The 16,728-nt window shown below is 46.3% G+C and overlaps 1 protein-coding gene across 11 annotated transcripts in view; it reads left to right on the top strand.

The window, feature by feature from the left end:
• Positions 1 to 2,538: 2,538 nt before the first annotated feature.
• Positions 2,539 to 16,728, top strand: part of LOC138608528 (regulating synaptic membrane exocytosis protein 2-like) — a 42,049-nt gene continuing 27,859 nt past the window's right edge. For 10 of the 11 annotated variants that reach the window (XM_069681134.1, XM_069681133.1, XM_069681132.1 and 7 more), the window contains exons 1-7: positions 2,539 to 2,764; positions 3,063 to 3,201; positions 5,330 to 5,540; positions 7,316 to 7,461; positions 8,736 to 8,916; positions 9,108 to 9,333; positions 10,675 to 10,923. In XM_069681134.1, coding sequence (XP_069537235.1) covers positions 3,068 to 3,201; positions 5,330 to 5,540; positions 7,316 to 7,461; positions 8,736 to 8,916; positions 9,108 to 9,333; positions 10,675 to 10,923 — 1,147 coding nt within the window. In that variant the 5' untranslated portion in view covers positions 2,539 to 2,764; positions 3,063 to 3,067. Of the gene's footprint in view, positions 2,765 to 2,803; positions 2,850 to 3,062; positions 3,202 to 5,329; positions 5,541 to 7,315; positions 7,462 to 8,735; positions 8,917 to 9,107; positions 9,334 to 10,674; positions 10,924 to 16,728 lie in introns of those variants that run through there. The other variant, XM_069681139.1, reaches the window with a different exon arrangement.

Below are 16,728 nucleotides of genomic sequence, written 5' to 3'. Positions count from 1 at the left end.
TAGAGAAAGTGTGTTAGGGAACATTTGTGTTGGAGAACGTTTGTGTTAGGGAACGTTTGTGTTGGAGAATGTTTGGGTTAGGGAACGTTTGTGTTGGAGAATGTTTGTGTCTGAGAACGTTTGTGTTAGGGAACGTTTGTGTTAGAGAACATTTGTGTTAGGGAACGGAGAATGTTTGTGTTGGAGAACGTTTGTGTTAGGGAACGTTTGTGTTAGAGAAAGTGTGTTAGGGAACATTTGTGTTGGAGAACTTTTGTGTTAGGGAACGTTTGTGTTGGAGAATGTTTGGGTTAGGGAACGTTTGTGTTGGAGAACGTTTCTGTCTGAGAACGTTTGTGTTAGGGAACGTTTGTGTTGGAGAATGTTTGTGTTAGGGAACGTTTGTGTTGGAGAATGTTTGTGTCTGAGAACGTTTGTGTTAGGGAACGTTTGTGTTAGAGAACATTTGTGTTAGGGAACGGAGAATGTTTGTGTTGGAGAACGTTTGTGTTAGGGAACGTTTGTGTTAGAGAACATTTGTGTTAGGGAACGGAGAATGTTTGTGTTGGAGAACGTTTGTGTTAGGGAACGTTTGTGTTGGAGAATGTTTGGGTTAGGGAACGTTTGTGTTAGAGAAAGTGTGTTAGGGAACATTTGTGTTGGAGAACTTTTGTGTTGGAGAATGTTTGGGTTAGGGAACGTTTGTGTTAGAGAAAGTGTGTTAGGGAATATTTGTGTTGGAGAATGTTTGGGTTAGGGAACATTTGTGTTGGAGAACGTTTGTGTTGGAGAACGTTCCTGTCTGAGAACGTTTGTGTTAGGGAACGTTTGTGTTGGAGAATGTTTGGGTTAGGGAACGTTTGTGTTAGAGAAAGTGTGTTAGGGAACATTTGTGTTGGAGAATGTTTGGGTTAGGGAACGTTTGTGTTGGAGAACGTTTGTGTTGGAGAATGTTCCTGTCTGAGAACATTTGTGTTAGGGATCATTTGTGTTGGAGAACATTTGTGTTAGGGAACATTTGTGTTGGAGAATGTTTGGGTTAGGGAACGTTTGTGTTGGAGAATGTTTGTGTTAGGGAACGTTTGTGTTGGAGAATGTTTGTGTCTGAGAACGTTTGTGTTAGGGAACGTTTGTGTTAGAGAACATTTGTGTTAGGGAACGGAGAATGTTTGTGTTGCAGAACTTTTGTGTTAGGGTACGTTTGTGTTAGAGAACATTTGTGTTAGGGAACGAAGAATGTTTGTGTTCGAGAACGTTTGTGTTAGAGAACATTTGTGTTAGGGAACAGAGAATGTTTGTGTTGGAGAACGTTTGTGTTAGGGAACGTTTGTGTTAGAGAACATTTGTGTTAGGGAACAGAGAATGTTTGTGTTGGAGAACGTTTCTGTCTGAGAACGTTTGTGTTAGGGAACGAGCATGTTTTTAGAAACATAAAGTAACACGGCTGCAGCTGCAAAAGAGAGAGAAGCAGCTCGAGTGAACGCGTCAGTTTGAACTGGTCTGTTTATTTAATACTTAATCACGACCGGAAGCTACAATGGAAGCACTTCAATCATATTTTAAATAACCCTAACAGATTAAATATCATTCAGTGGCTGTTTTAATGTGCATCAGCTTTATCCCTAACATGATGCTGACTTCACATACATTATAATTCATGTTGATTAAACTGAATTATGTTAGTTTCTTCTTTTAATTCGGTAACCGCTCAAACACACGTGAGACGGGCTGAATGAATGAGGAAGTCGAATGAGGGTTTTATATTCTAGAGGGAGGAGACAGAGCGAAACTCAGTGTCCTGAAGAAAACCTGCTCGCGACCAGGTGAGGTTCACAGACTCAGTTACCATAGTAACCAACTCAGAGTTAAAGTTACCTCTCTTTCTGAAACGGCAAACCCGAGGTTTCCCTCGTTTCAGGGTTAACAAACTCGGGGTTTTCACTAAACCCGCTTTGTGAAACGGACCCCTGGAGAAGAGATCCTGTGTCTGTTGAACCCCTTATCTCAGACATAACCTGCTCCAGCACAGGTCAGGTGTTCAGCATAAGTTACCATGGTGATCTCCCCCGGTAAGACGTGAACCACCTTCGTAGTACTGAAAACTCGGAGTTAACTCTGAAGTTACCTGGATAACACCTGATCCTGCTTGGCAGTGTACCCCCCAGGTGCCTACATTGCTGTTACCCTGGTCCCACCACTAAAACCTTCCCTCTGAGAAAAGTATATTGCAACAATCAGCTCATAACAAATGGAAACCGTTAAAAGCATTAAATAATCAAGTCATCATGACGTCACAAACAAGTTGTAGTAAAATATTTTGTTTCTGTAAATTGATATTTGATGAGATCACTTTTGTTTTACTTATTTACGATTGATTATTGACTGATTACTGCGAACTACTAATACTACCACTGTCTGATCTGTGTGTATTTCTATCTTTGACCATAGCTCTATGTTTAGACCCCCCCCCCCCCAGCAGTGACACCAGCTGATCTTTGCTGTACGCAACGCCGTCAAAGCGTAGCCCCGCCCCCGCCTCCTCAGCCTATGGAGGCTTCAACGATTTCCTCCTCCTCCTCTGCTGCGTCCATTATTTATTACTGAAAATCCGAAGAACCGCAGCGGGACTCCGCGACACCAGCAGGCAGAGGAGGAGGACCGGTGCTCCCGGAGGAGCCGAGAATGAGAGCCGTTGCCGGGACGGAGAGCCGACCGGAGCCGCCGCTATACCCCGGGGGAGGCGACATGACCGCGGAGTGAGGAGAGGACGCCGCTGCGCCGGTCGGTGAGGGAGGGAGGGAGAGAGGGATGGATAGATGGATGGATGGAGGCAGGAAAGGATGGATGGATGGATGGGCAAACAGGCTCAGGTATGGAGGTGCGGATGGCCACAGACTCAGCGGCTCTCTGACTTGGTGTGTCCGCTGCTAGAGGCTTCAGCGCGGCCACAGAGCTGCACACCGTGCCGCGGAATCTCCCGCGGCTCTGTGTGCAGTATTATTATTATTAGTATTATTATTATTGTTATGACACTCTGAACGTTCACGTGGTCGTGGTAAACTGACTTCGGTCTCTGTCAGCAGCTCTCATGATGTCGGTCCCGCCCGCTGGGTCCGGTCCCGGTCCGGACCTCAGCCACCTGACGGAGGAGGAGCGAAGCATCATCCTGTTAGTGATGCAGAGACAGAAGAAGGAGGAGGAGAAGGAGCAGAGCATGCTGAAGTAAGAGGGGGGGCTGACTCCTGCTGATCAGCCTCTGTGTTGATCGGTTTGTTTTGTTCAGACAAAATAAAACCCACCTGAGCTGCAGCACAGAGACAGATAAGTGATTCAAAGTAAAATGACGTCATAGTTGTTCCCAGTGACGTTATATGACATAAGAGGAAGGTGACCTCGGACCTTCACTGGGTTCTGAGCTTATAACCCCCAGAGCTCTCATGTTTAAAAATTTTAAAGGCTACATCCAGCAGGACAGGAAGTCATGTCATGTTGAAGGGGGAAGGCTGCATCCCATTTAGCTGCCGTTCAGGGCTGAGTGCAGAAACGGTTCCAGTTGTTTTAGCTGAGCTCCTCCTCCTACACCATGACAGCTCTGTGTTGGTTTCCCAGAAGTGACCATATTTGGAAGAGAGGTTGGAGCCGGAGCAACCGCTAAGTAATTAAAGCTAAATACTGTGTGCCCATGGTAAATTTATTAGCTGCTAATGAGCTAGCTAACCACCATGTTTCCAACAGAAACAGATTGTATCTCGGAGTCGTTTATCCAGCTTGACTTTGTGGAACGTAGCGACCTGCTGCTCTTACACTTCTCTGTGGGGAAAACAACCGTCCTGACTCACATGCACGGGTGTCAATAACTGAATTAGCTGAGGTGACACCAAGCAGAGAGCTAGCAGCTCCCACCTGTCACTCAAAGAGGCCACGCCCCTGATTATGCGTCACTTTCATTTTGATGATTGATTTATTTTGTGGTCATGTGAATGTTTCAGCAATCAGTGTCTCTGAGCAATGGCCCCTTTAGTCCCTTAAACACAGGGTTCTTCAAAGTGAAGCAGTGGGCGGAGCTACACCTGCTCTGACCTGGATTTCACAACCTATTTTTTTATATATATATTTGATTATTCGGTTTTAATTTTTTTTCTGTTCTGACACCATTTTTATTATTTATTTCTTCATCATCATTTTCATCATCATCTTCACCTTTGTGAACACGTGACCTCAGGGATCAGGAAAAGTCTGACCCGCCGTCAACCTCGTAAGTACCTTAGTCAAAACTACATCTCCCAGAGCACACCTGTCCTGGCCCCCCCTTTTTTTCTGTTATCTCAGTCAAAGTACTTCCTGCTTCCCACACCTCCCCAGAGTGAGTGTACTTCCTGTCAGCTGACTGTCTGTGTTACCTGGACAGGTGGAATCCGTTCTTGGGGTTCAGTCAGTTGGTCAATAATGTGACCGCCAACGTGTCTGAGGTTCTGCAGGTTAAAAGTCCATCTGACGACCAGTCACAGACGTGAGTAAAAGCAAGAGCAAGACATCGATGCAACATTATTATATTATTATGATATATATTTATTATTATTATTATTATTATTATATATTTTATTATTATCATCATCATCAGTTTTATTTTTATCATTTTGTTATTTTGTGATGTCACTTCCTTATGAGGGACAATCTATGTGTAAGATTCTGAACTACAATTCCCATGTGTTCAAAAGGACACACTGTTGTTAGCGTCTCTCGTTAACTCCGGGCTCCAGTTAAAGGCTCTCATTAGCAGCTCCTGTTAGCAGCTCCTGTTAGCGGCTCTCGTTAGCGGCTCCTGTAAGTGGCTCTTGTTAACGGCTCCTGTTAGCGGCTCTTGTTAACGGCTCCTGTTGGCGACTTCTGTTAGCGGCTCCAGTTAGCAGCTCTGGTTCGCAGCTCCAGTTAGCGGCTCCAGTTAGTGGCCTCTGTTAGCAGCTCCTGTTAGCTGCTCATGTAAGTGGCTCTCGTTAGCTACCCCTGTTAGCAGTTTCTTTGTTCTCTGGTTATTAAACCTTCCGTTAGCACTTTGGTCAGCTCACGCTGTTTTAAATGTGCTGTAGAAATAAATGTGACTTGACTTGGTCTCTAGCAGAATACATCTACACTGAAAACCAATCACATTATGAATCAGTCAAACATTCAGTCTTCAGGTAAGATCCACGAGCTTCCCTGAGTCAGTCTCTTCTGTTTAAGCCACAATGTCGGCCATCTTCTTTAATGTTTACCTTACAGAACAAGTAGACAAGCTAACAATGCTACAAAAACTAGCCTCAGTGGTACACGGCCTGTGTGTAACCACATTATCTGCCCCCCCCCACCCCAGGAGGTTACATCAGCAGTTTGAGCTGTACAAGGACCAGGTGAGGAAGTTGGGGGAGGAGCCTCAGGTGACCCAGACAGTGAAGGCGGATTCTCCTACCTGTGGTATCTGTCGTAAGACAAAGTTTGCCGACGGCTGCGGACGTGCCTGCTGCTACTGTCAGAGCCGCTTCTGTGCCCGCTGTGGGGGGCGTGTCCCTCTGAGAGCCAATAAGGTCAGTTTGTGTGTTTGGGGGGTGGGGGGGGGGGGTAATCCCATTGAGGGGAGTCCCGGTTTCATAAAAACAAACAGACGAAAACAGCAACATAAAAGTTTCAAGTACTGAACAGACAGCTGACTAAGACAGGCGAGAAATTCATCTACCAATAGCTGAACAGCATTCAGCACCAGCACAGGTGCATTCACTGATCAAATGCTCCTTCATTCAGCTGTTATCGTCTTCCACGCTAATTCATTTCTCCATTTTGAGGTGACACTGTCGCTCAGACCAAAATGAGGGAGCAAACACATTAAAAGCACTTTCACCAAAGACAGATCGAGTTTGAGGAATGACAAACTCGTCCATGTGACCGGAGGCTGCGGCCACTGAAAGTTTTAGGAGACAGTCGAGAACATAACAGCGAGCTAGTTCCACCTAATAACACAAACTGAGACGTGTGAAACTGTTAAAGGTGTGAACGAGTTACACCTGTGAGCCAGTTACACCTGTGAAACAGTTACACCTGTGAGCCAGTTACACCTGTGAACCAGTTACACCTGTGATCCAGTTGCACCTGTGAACCAGTTACACCTGTGAGCCAGTTGCACCTGTGAGCCAGTTACACCTGTGAGCCAGTTACACCTGTGAACCAGTTGCACCTGTGAGCCAGTTACACCTGTGAGCCAGTTACACCTGTGAACCAGTTACACCTGTGAACCAGTTGCACCTGTGAGCCAGTTGCACCTGTGAACCAGTTACACCTGTGAGCCAGTTACACCTGTGAGCCAGTTACACCTGTGAACCAGATACACCTGTGAGCCAGTTACACCTGTGAGCCAGTTACACCTGTGAACCAGTTACACCTGTGAACCAGATACACCTGTGAGCCAGTTACACCTGTGAACCAGTTACACCTGTGAACCAGTTACACCAGTAAACCAGTTACACCTGTGAACCAGTTACACCTGTGAACCAGTTACACCTGTGAACCAGTTACACCTGTGAACCAGATACACCTGTGAGCCAGTTACACCTGTGAACCAGTTACACCTGTGAACCAGTTACACCTGTGAGCCAGTTACACCTGTGAACCAGTTGCACCTGTGAGCCAGTTACACCTGTGATCCAGTTACACCTGTGAACCAGTTACACCTGTGAACCAGTTGCACCTGTGAGCCAGTTGCACCTGTGAACCAGTTACACCTGTGAGCCAGTTACACCTGTGAACCAGATACACCTGTGAGCCAGTTACACCTGTGAGCCAGTTACACCTGTGAACCAGTTACACCTGTGAGCCAGTTACACCTGTGAGCCAGTTACACCTGTGAACCAGATACACCTGTGAGCCAGTTACACCTGTGAGCCAGTTACACCTGTGAACCAGTTACACCTGTGAACCAGTTACACCAGTAAACCAGTTACACCTGTGAACCAGTTACACCTGTGAACCAGTTACACCAGTAAACCAGTTACACCTGTGAACCAGTTGCACCTGTGAGCCAGTTACACCTGTGAACCAGTTACACCTGTGAGCCAGTTACACCTGTGAGCCAGTTATACCTGTGAACCAGTTACACCTGTGAACCAGTTACACCTGTGAGCCAGTTACACCTGTGAACCAGTTACACCTGTGAGCCAGTTACACCTGTGAACCAGTTACACCTGTAAATCGGTTACACCTGTTACACATCTCAGTGTATACTGAATGTTTGATACAACAATGTTATCAATAATCACCTCTGTCTGTGTCTCTGTGCGTGTGTGTGTGTGTGTGTGTGTGTGTTTTGCAGGTGATGTGGGTGTGTAACGTCTGCAGGAAGAAGCAGGAGATTCTCACTCAGTCGGGGGAGTTTTACAGCTCACAAGGGGTTCCCTACCCACCAACTCAAGGACCTCCAGGGGCCACGAGGCCTCTGAGCAACGGAGCCTCTGAGCGGTCAGTAGCACCCAGATAAATAAATGTATATATACATGTACATTGATTGAAAACCAGTCACGCTCCTGCTTTCTGGAGAGGTTTGAATGTGCATGTATGTGAATATTTGTATTTATATATATATATATATATGAACTCAGACTGCACCTTTAAAGACTGGGTCTTAATTAGTTTGAATGTACCCCCCCCCCCCCCCCCATCGCTGTAACCAGATTAACAGATTAATAATCCTGCAGCTCAGAGGTTTACTGTTGCTGCTAAATACAGCAGCACACTCACACACAAGCAAACAACACAGAGGCTTACACAAGCTGACAATACGCAGGCGAATACACAGAAGCTAACAGAGACACGCTACAAAAAGACACAGCAGCTGACAACAGACAGCCAAACAAATACTGGCTAACAGTAGCTAACAGCACAAAGGCTAACACACCAGGCTAACAGACCACATGCTAATGACACACAGTAAGAGGCAGTGATGATTTTTCTGTGTGGGCAGAGTTAAAAAAATATGAAATACATAGGGGGAGGGGCTTGATGCAGAGTGGGCGTGGCTTCAGTTGTGTTCCAGATTCCTTTTATAAGCCAGCTAACTGTGTGTGCGTATGTGTGTTCGTGTGTGTGTGTGTGTAAACCTTCAAATGTCCGACAGCCGACAGACCAACTGTAAGAAAGTCTTATTTCTTTGTTTCACACTTTGATTCAAAACTTTACTTTTTGTTAAAATATTAATTGATAATCTGAAGTACTTATACTTTTACTTGAGTATTTATGGTAGCTTCTATTTAAATTTGTACTTCACTGTGTTAATTTGACAGCTGCAGTTACTTGGGTTAGGGTTAAATGACAAACAAAATGTCATGTCATTCATTAAAATGTTTAATTATAGATTAAATAAAGTAATTAAACAATAACATAATAATACACATGATTCTGCATAAGGAGAACTGTGTGTACATGGTGAGTAAAGACTGTGTTGGATTAACAAGCAGCAGCTGCAGGTTTAATCCTCGTCAGCTCCTTTTGTTTCACTAAACTTAAAATTCAGCTTGTTTAAACCTGTTATTTATAACGTTCCTATGATGTCATGTTTTAGTTTCTGTTGGGATTATTATTCGTTATCTCTACTGGGGGATCTGGTTCCATATAAACAGAGCCAGGTTGACTGTTTCCTGTCTTTATGCTAAGCTAAGCAACACACTCATACTCACAACACCTAACACCATCGAATAACCCTCCTCTCTGATTGGTTCGTTATCTGTGATTGGCAGGAAGCCGAGCCCCCTGGTGTCGTATAACGATGGTGGGTGGGGCAGGATGCCTGGCTCGCCCTCTGACCGCAGTCTGGGGCGCTGCACTCGCTCACCGTACAGCTGCCATAGTGACAGGACAGAGGAGCTGCGAGGCCAGGGGCGACCAATCAGGGATGAGCGTGGCTGCTGGCATTCACAGGTGAGTGTGACAGGACAAGTAAAGTTTATTTGTATTCAGTTATTTATGTATTTATGTCAATTAAACGTAAAACATTTAAATTAAAGATAAAAATACAATGTACAGTTTAGCTAGCATTTTTAATGTTAATTGTATTTATTCTATTTCTTATCTTTAGTAGACTGTAATGATCTCCTCTCCTCTTGGTTTAGGACCCTCTGGAGCTTCAGGACGAGTGCGACCGCAGACGGCAGGAGGAGGAGTTTCAGACACGTTACCGTAGCGACCCAAACCTTGCTCGATATCCGGTGAAGCCGCAGCAGAGCGAGGAGACCATGAAGATGTTAGCTCACGTCGGGAGGGTCCGCCACCAACGGCGCCACAGTGACGCCTCCCTGGCAACCACCGAGCCCCAACCCTACACCCTGAGATCTACAGGTAGAAATAGAACCATTGACCTGTTAGTGCCTTGCCTCATCGCAGAGTAGAACCATCAACCTGTCGGTGCCTTGCCTCATCACAGAGTAGAACCATCGACCTGTTAGTGCCTAGCCTCATCACAGAGTAGAACCATCAACCTGTCAGTGCCTTGCCTCATCACAGAGTAGAACCATCGACCTGTCGGTGCCTTGCCTCATCACAGAGTAGAACCATCGACCTGTCGGTGCCTTGCCTCATCACAGAGTAGAACCATCGACCTGTCGGTGCCTTGCCTCATCACAGAGTAGAACCATCGACCTGTCAGTGCCTTGCCTCATCACAGAGTAGATCCATCGACCTGTTAGTGCCTTGCCTCATCACAGAGTAGAACCATCGACCTGTCGGTGCCTTGCCTCATCGCAGAGTAGAACCATCGACCTGTCAGTGCCTTGCCTCATCACAGAGTAGAACCATCGACCTGTTAGTGGCTAGCCTCATCACAGAGTAGAACCATCAACCTGTTAGTGCCTTGCCTCATCACAGAGTAGAACCATCGACCTGTTAGTGCCTAGTCTCATCACAGAGTAGAACCATCGACCTGTTAGTGCCTAGCCTCATCACAGAGTAGAACCATCAACCTGTTAGTGCCTTGCCTCATCACAGAGTAGAACCATCGACCTGTTAGTGCCTAGCCTCATCACAGAGTAGAACCATCAACCTGTTAGTGCCTTGCCTCATCACAGAGTAGAACCATCAACCTGTTAGTGCCTTGCCTCATCACAGAGTAGAACCATGGACCTGTCGGTGCCTTGCTTCATCACAGAGTAGAACCATCGACCTGTCGGTGCCTTGCCTCATCACAGAGTAGAACCATCGACCTGTCGGTGCCTAGCCTCATCGCAGAGTAGAACCATCGACCTGTCGGTGCCTTGCCTCATCACAGAGTAGAACCATCGACCTGTTAGTGCCTAGCCTCATCGCAGAGTAGAACCATGGACCTGTCGGTGCCTTGCTTCATCACAGAGTAGAACCATCGACCTGTTAGTGCCTAGCCTCATCGCAGAGTAGAACCATGGACCTGTCGGTGCCTTGCTTCATCACAGAGTAGAACCATCGACCTGTTAGTGCCTTGCCTCATCACAGAGTGTTAGTGCCTTGCCTCATCGCAGAGTAGAACCATGGACCTGTCGGTGCCTTGCTTCATCACAGAATAGAACCATCGACCTGTCGGTGCCTTGCCTCATCACAGAGTAGAACCATCGACCTGTCGGTGCCTTGCCTCATCACAGAGTAGAACCATTGACCTGTCGGTGCACCTTGCTTTTGGACATTGAATCTTACTTGTTGTTTTTCTCTCAGCTGTCCATCAGAATCGGCTTCAGGGATTGGTCAGACCTGGTGGTCAGAGGTCTTTGTCTGTGGACCGGTCAGCCAATCACATCAGTCCGACATCACCCCACCACAGCCCGTTACCTCGGCACCACCCGGATCCTGAGAGCGCAGCACTGATGGGGGGGAGGGGGAGGATGTACATGATTGGTAGCTTCAGCAGCTCAGAGGAGGAACTAATGACCACGCCAGAGTACCCCAGCTGCGACGAGCCTGACAGTGAGTGGCTACATGCTAATTGCTAGCTTCATAAAATTTGGAGGCTTCAAGCTAACAGCTGTGTACATGCTAATGGCTAAACATATGAGGCTTAAGGGCTGCATACTAACAGCTGTCTATGCAATGCTAGACAGCTACATGCTAATGGCTAAACAAATTAGGCTAGGAGGCACCTTACAAAGAGAAGTTTCTTAACTCTAAGGTTCTGTGTGATCCTGTGTGTGTTCCTGCTAATCAAGTGAACATGCAGACATGCTACAAAATCCACACAGTGTGCAGCCGGAACACAGTTAGTGTTCTCCAGAGTGTTTGAGAGAAAGCACACTCACTCACTGAGAAACTTACAGTGTGTCCAAAACCGCATACTATCATACTAATCATACTAATCATACTGACCGTGACGTAAAATTGTCGTGCGTTCCGATCTCATAGTATGCAATTTTGTGTATGTGAAAAATGCCCGGATGTATACTAGATCGGCCCGGATGTTTGAGTATGAGACGGGAGCTCACTGGTTGTACTCAACAGCCCCAAAATGCATTGCAGCTATTCAGCTTCTACTATGGCGGAGATGGACCGGAGATCAGAGCGGACACACGTAAACGATTAAGTCACGTGATACGGAGAAGACGGCTCTGAGTATGATGCCACAGGCATCCTAACAGTCAGGTTAGTAGGCAGTATGCAGTACATACTGTTTGAGTCTGTAGTAGGCAGGACGTTAGTATGTGGTTTCGGACACAGCATTAGTTTGTGTTCTCTCTCTCTAATTAGCTTAGCATCCTAATCTTCTTCTAGCCAAACTCTGTGTTCACCTGCATAGCGAGCAGGTTCCCCTGCACTTCCTATTAACGACACCAGAGGGTTCCAACTAGAACACTCAGAGAACCAAACACACCCACAGATTTGCTGCTCTGCAGGCTCACAGCCGTTCTCTGTGGGGTTCTCTGCTCTTCTGTCTGTGTTCGGTTCTGACAGCCTTTCTTCCATTAGGTCTTTCTTCTGGTTTTAAGGGTTCCCCTGTGGTTGATGAGGGTTCTGTCAGTGTTCTGTGGTGGTTATCATATTGAATCCTTTCTGCAGTTATTTCAGCTACTGCTTTGGAACATTGTTCTGTTACTGCCCGTTCTGTCATTGTTCTGTAAGGTTATACTTTGTTCTTATAATGAGTTAAGATAATCCTTCATTGATCCGCAGAGGGGAAATCTGGGTGTTGTTTGTGTTTCAGCAGAACAAAGACAAAATAGCCAGTAAGTAAGAACAGTATGACAATGAGAATAGGTGAAAATGAAATATGAGGTTATACAAGTAGGAGTAAGTGACAAGTTAAAGTGACAGCAACATTTTAGCAGGATGAGATAATCAGAATCAGCTTTATTGGCCAGGTATGAACTCATACAAAGAAATTGACTTCTTAAAAACTACAAGTCTTAGACAGGAAATATTAAACTAATATGTCAATAGTACACTGACTTTTTGACTTTTAAAACAACTTTATTTAAGAAGACATTCTAAAAATAATTTTCTATTTCAATTTAGAAACAACATCTTAAAATGTGCACACACACACACACTGAAAAAACTTTATAATTCTAAAACTGTAAGACCAGACAGCCATTCTCCCCCAGCGAACACAGTACCTGCCCAACAGCCCACACAGCCCTGAACCCCTCCAGGTTATTACCACCAAACCCCTCAGACAGCGGACCGGGTCAGTCCCGCCTTCTCCTGCAATTTTGTTCTTCCTACTTTTCCAAATTGCCAACTTGGCACAAAAATAAAATTCAGAAGAACAAGAGATTTCCTTTTCCTGACAGAATATTTGGGTCTAAAGACAAAGAGAGAAATAGAGAACACTTCTCCTAAACCCCCCACCCACTCCTGCAGTACCTTAAAAAGACCAGCTAGTCGGGGACATGACACCACTACATGCTCTAAAGTCAGCTCTCTGTCAGTGAGCAGAACGGACATCCCTCCCCAGTGCTTGGGTCAAGGTGAGCTATGTATTTGTTTGTGGCTATAGCTGCATGTATGATCCTCCACTGGATGTCAGCCATCCGTTTCTCAACAGGAGGATTATACAGGACCCGCCAGCTGCCTTTAGGGGAAAAGTCTGAGCCAAAAACCTCGGTCCACCGTGACTCCCTGACTCCTGTAAGAGAGCGGTGGTTCAGTACCTTCACACAGCTGGAGTACAGCTGCTTCCCTCCACAGGAGCTGAATGTTCCCAATGCTGGAGTCTTTAGGGAGTCCACTCCACTCCCCCACAGCAGGACTCACACTCAGGGAAGGAAAGACGTACTCCTGTCCCTCACTCCACCGGTTAACCACATCTTGGTTCTGAGCAAAATCCCGGAGAGGAGCCGACAGCGACTGCCACACCTCATCCACCAGGCTCCTCAGCACTCGGGTTGACCGTTTGTCACTTCAGCCAGTCCCTCAATGTTCATCCTAGCAAGGTGGCCCAGCTTCACTTTTCCTGCCTCAATGAATTCACTTTTTATGGTGACTGAAGAGAAGGTGGTGTCAGACAGGAAATCATTCCCAAAGAGCGGCTCCTCAAACAGCCACATCCCCAGCCTGGGGTCAGGTGGTCTAGTGCTGAGTCTTCCAGGCCTCGATGAATAGTACACTGATGAGGAGTGCAAAGGATGCTGAAATAATATGGGGCCATACCGCCCAGCCCTAGTACAGTGTTTAGTACCGCCAACGGGAGGGGAGAAGTTCAACAGTTAGTGACCGGGGTGTGAGGGGTCTGCAGTGATGTTACCTGCCTGCTTCCTGACCCTGGACCGGTATAATGGTGCATTCTGTTTGTAGTCACAAGTCGGAAATTTCAACTGGAACGCCCCCTGAGGTTGGATTTCCAACTGGAAAAGTTGTAGGAACCTCACCAACCCCGGCCTCATATCTCCGTGCATCAACAGTAAAAGAAAGCTGTAGTATTGACTGTTTATTAGCTGTCTCATTTGTGAGTCGTACTCACAGTACTGTCCAACCTCTATCTGTGGACGTGTTGTGGACCTCTTGTTTGTTCTGTAGTTGTCTGTATTCCAAGAGAGCAAGCACAACAACTGTTTTACTGGAGGTGTCCAACTTGGTTTTCCGACTTACTGGAACGCGGTCAACTTGGGTGTGGCGTCATTCCAAGTTCCGAATTCTGAGTTCCGAGGTAAATGGAACGCACCATAAGTCCTGGATGGAGGGCAGGTTGGTTCCAATGATTCTCTCTGCAGAGCTGATTGCCCGCTGCAGTCTGTTTTCTCGTCCTGTTCGGTGGCAGATCCAGACCAAACAGCGATGGACGTGCAGAGAACGTATGATGGCGGAGGTGAACATGATCAGCAGCTCCTGAGGCAGGCTGAACTTCCTGAGCTGTCTCAGGAAGAACATCCTCTGCTGGGCCTCTTTCCTGATGGTGTCTGTGTGGGAGGATCCCAGGAACCTGAACGTGTCCACAGTAGAGCTGTGCTGCAGAGCGCGGTGCTGTGGAGAGACAGAGAGACAAAGAGAGAGAGAGAGAGAGAGAGAGAAAGAACAAAGAGAGAGAGAGAGAGACAAAGAACAAAGAGAGAGAAAGAGAGAGAGAGAGACAAAGAACAAAGAGAGAGAGAGAGAGACAAAGAACAAAAAGAGAGAGAGAGAGAGACAAAGAACAAAGAGAGAGAGACAGAGAGAGAGAGAGAGACAAAGAACAAAGAGAGAAAGAGAGAGAGACAGAGAGAGAGAGAGAGAGAGAGAGAGACAAAGAACAAAGAGAGAGAGACAGAGAGAGAGAGAGAGAGACAAAGAACAAAGAGAGAGAGAGAGACAGAGAGAGAGAGACATAGAGAGAGAGAGAGAGACAAAGAGAGAGAGAGACAAAGAACAAAGACAAAGAGAGAGAGAGAGAGACAAAGAACAAAGAGAGAGAGACACAGAGAGAGAGAGAGACAAAGAGAGAGAGAGAGACAAAGGGAGAGGGAGAGACAAAGAGAGAGAGAGAGAGACAGAGTGAGAGAGAGACAAAGAGAGAGAGAGAGACAAAGAGAGAGAGAGAGACAGAGATAGAGAGAGAGAGAGACAAAGAGAGAGAGAGAGAGAGAGAGAGAGAGACAGAGTGAGAGAGAGACAGAGATAGAGAGAGAGAGAGAGAGAGACAAAGAACAAAGAGAGAGAGAGAGACAGAGAGAGAGAGACATAGAGAAAGAGAGAGACAAAGAGAGAGAGAGACAAAGAACAAAGACAGAGAGAGAGAGACAAAAGAGAGAGAGAGACAAAGAACAAAGACAAAGAGAGAGAGAGAGAGACAAAGAACAAAGAGAGAGAGACACAGAGAGAGAGAGAGACAAAGAGAGAGAGAGAGAGACAAAGGGGGAGGGAGAGACAAAGAGAGAGAGAGAGAGACAGAGTGAGAGAGAGACAAAGAGAGAGAGAGAGACAGAGATAGAGAGAGAGAGAGAGAGAGAGAGAGAGAAATGTTAAATCCAACAAATAAATAAATAAACAATAATAACAATAAATAAAAATATTTGGGGTCCAGACAGCTTTGATAACTTGGCGTTTTTCAACCCCTCGCTCCTCTGCAGCTCCACCCTCTCATCCAAATATGGTCACTTCAGGCTCCAGGACACCAACATAGCAGCGGCAGTTTTTCGTCTTCATTGACGCAGTCGAGAAAACCAATGGGTAACGTCACGGTGGCTACGTCCATTATTTATACAGTCTTTGGGTTCTTCTGTATTCTGGGGGTTCTCTGCATTTAGTCCTCATTGTTCCTGAGGGTTCTTCTCCTGTGGTCTGCGGGTTCTTTGCAGTAAGTTCTCAATGTTCCACAGGGTTCTTAGGGTTATCTGCAATAAGTCCTCTTTGTTCCTCAGGGTTCTCCTCTTGTAGTCTGAGGGTTCTCTGCAGTAAGTCTTCACTGTTCCACAGGGTTCTCCCGCTATGGTCTTTGTTGTTGCAGTGTAGGCTGCTGGATGTGTAAAAGTTGCCTGACGCATTGCTGCAGGTTGTCTCTTAGGACATCAGATGTCATGCTGACGAGTTAATCTGATGCCTGTGTGTCATTGGACCAGAAATCACCTGGTCAGAGGTCATGAGCTCTGATTGGCTCAGCAGGTTCTTGGCTCCTCCTCTTAGGGCTGGAAGTGACGGAGCAGCTCAGAGTCTCTTCTGCTGCCACCCTGAACACATCTGAAGAGAAACACTTACCAGAAGAATCTTCACAGACCCTCAAATCTGACCAGTCCAGGCCTGGAGAACCTTGGAGAACCTCTTTGAGAATGTGTGTGTTTATCTGATCCAGATTAGAACCGAACATCGTGCCACTGTGGTCTGCAGAATCTGCGTCTCTGCTGTTCAATTGGATTAAAAGAAGAGAGTGTGGATTATCTGGAGTCACTGTGGAGATACAAGAATAGAAACAGAGACAACAGGAGGCAACTGTTGACCAACCAGACAACATGTCTGCACACCTGTCTGACAGGTGCGTGCAGAGTGCTGGGTTTCCATAGGGTATCCCCACACACTGCTGGTTATCTGCAGGATTTTGGTAGCTGTGATCAGGTGACACGACGAGGAAGAGGAACAAGATCAAACCTGCAAATCTTTACGAGCAGCCATGTTGACTGTTTGACCAACCAAGATGCAGTTCGCAGAGCTTCACAGTGCTAGCATGCTAGACTACAGCTCATGCTTAGAACAGGCTAACTGTCTGCAGTGAGGAGGAAGCTAGCTTGATTGATTGATTTAGCTTCAGGCTAATATGGGATCACTGAGAGAGAGGAAAACAGGCTCAGTGTTCAGACTCCGTTAATCTCATTA

This window comes from Semicossyphus pulcher, unplaced genomic scaffold (genome assembly GCF_022749685.1).
Source record: "Semicossyphus pulcher isolate SPU_LCO1_2020_fin unplaced genomic scaffold, fSemPul1.0.p SCAF_5, whole genome shotgun sequence".
NCBI lineage: Eukaryota > Metazoa > Chordata > Actinopteri > Labriformes > Labridae > Semicossyphus > Semicossyphus pulcher.
The sequence above is the reverse complement of the archived record's forward strand: the minus strand, read 5'-3'. Positions and strand labels throughout refer to the sequence as shown.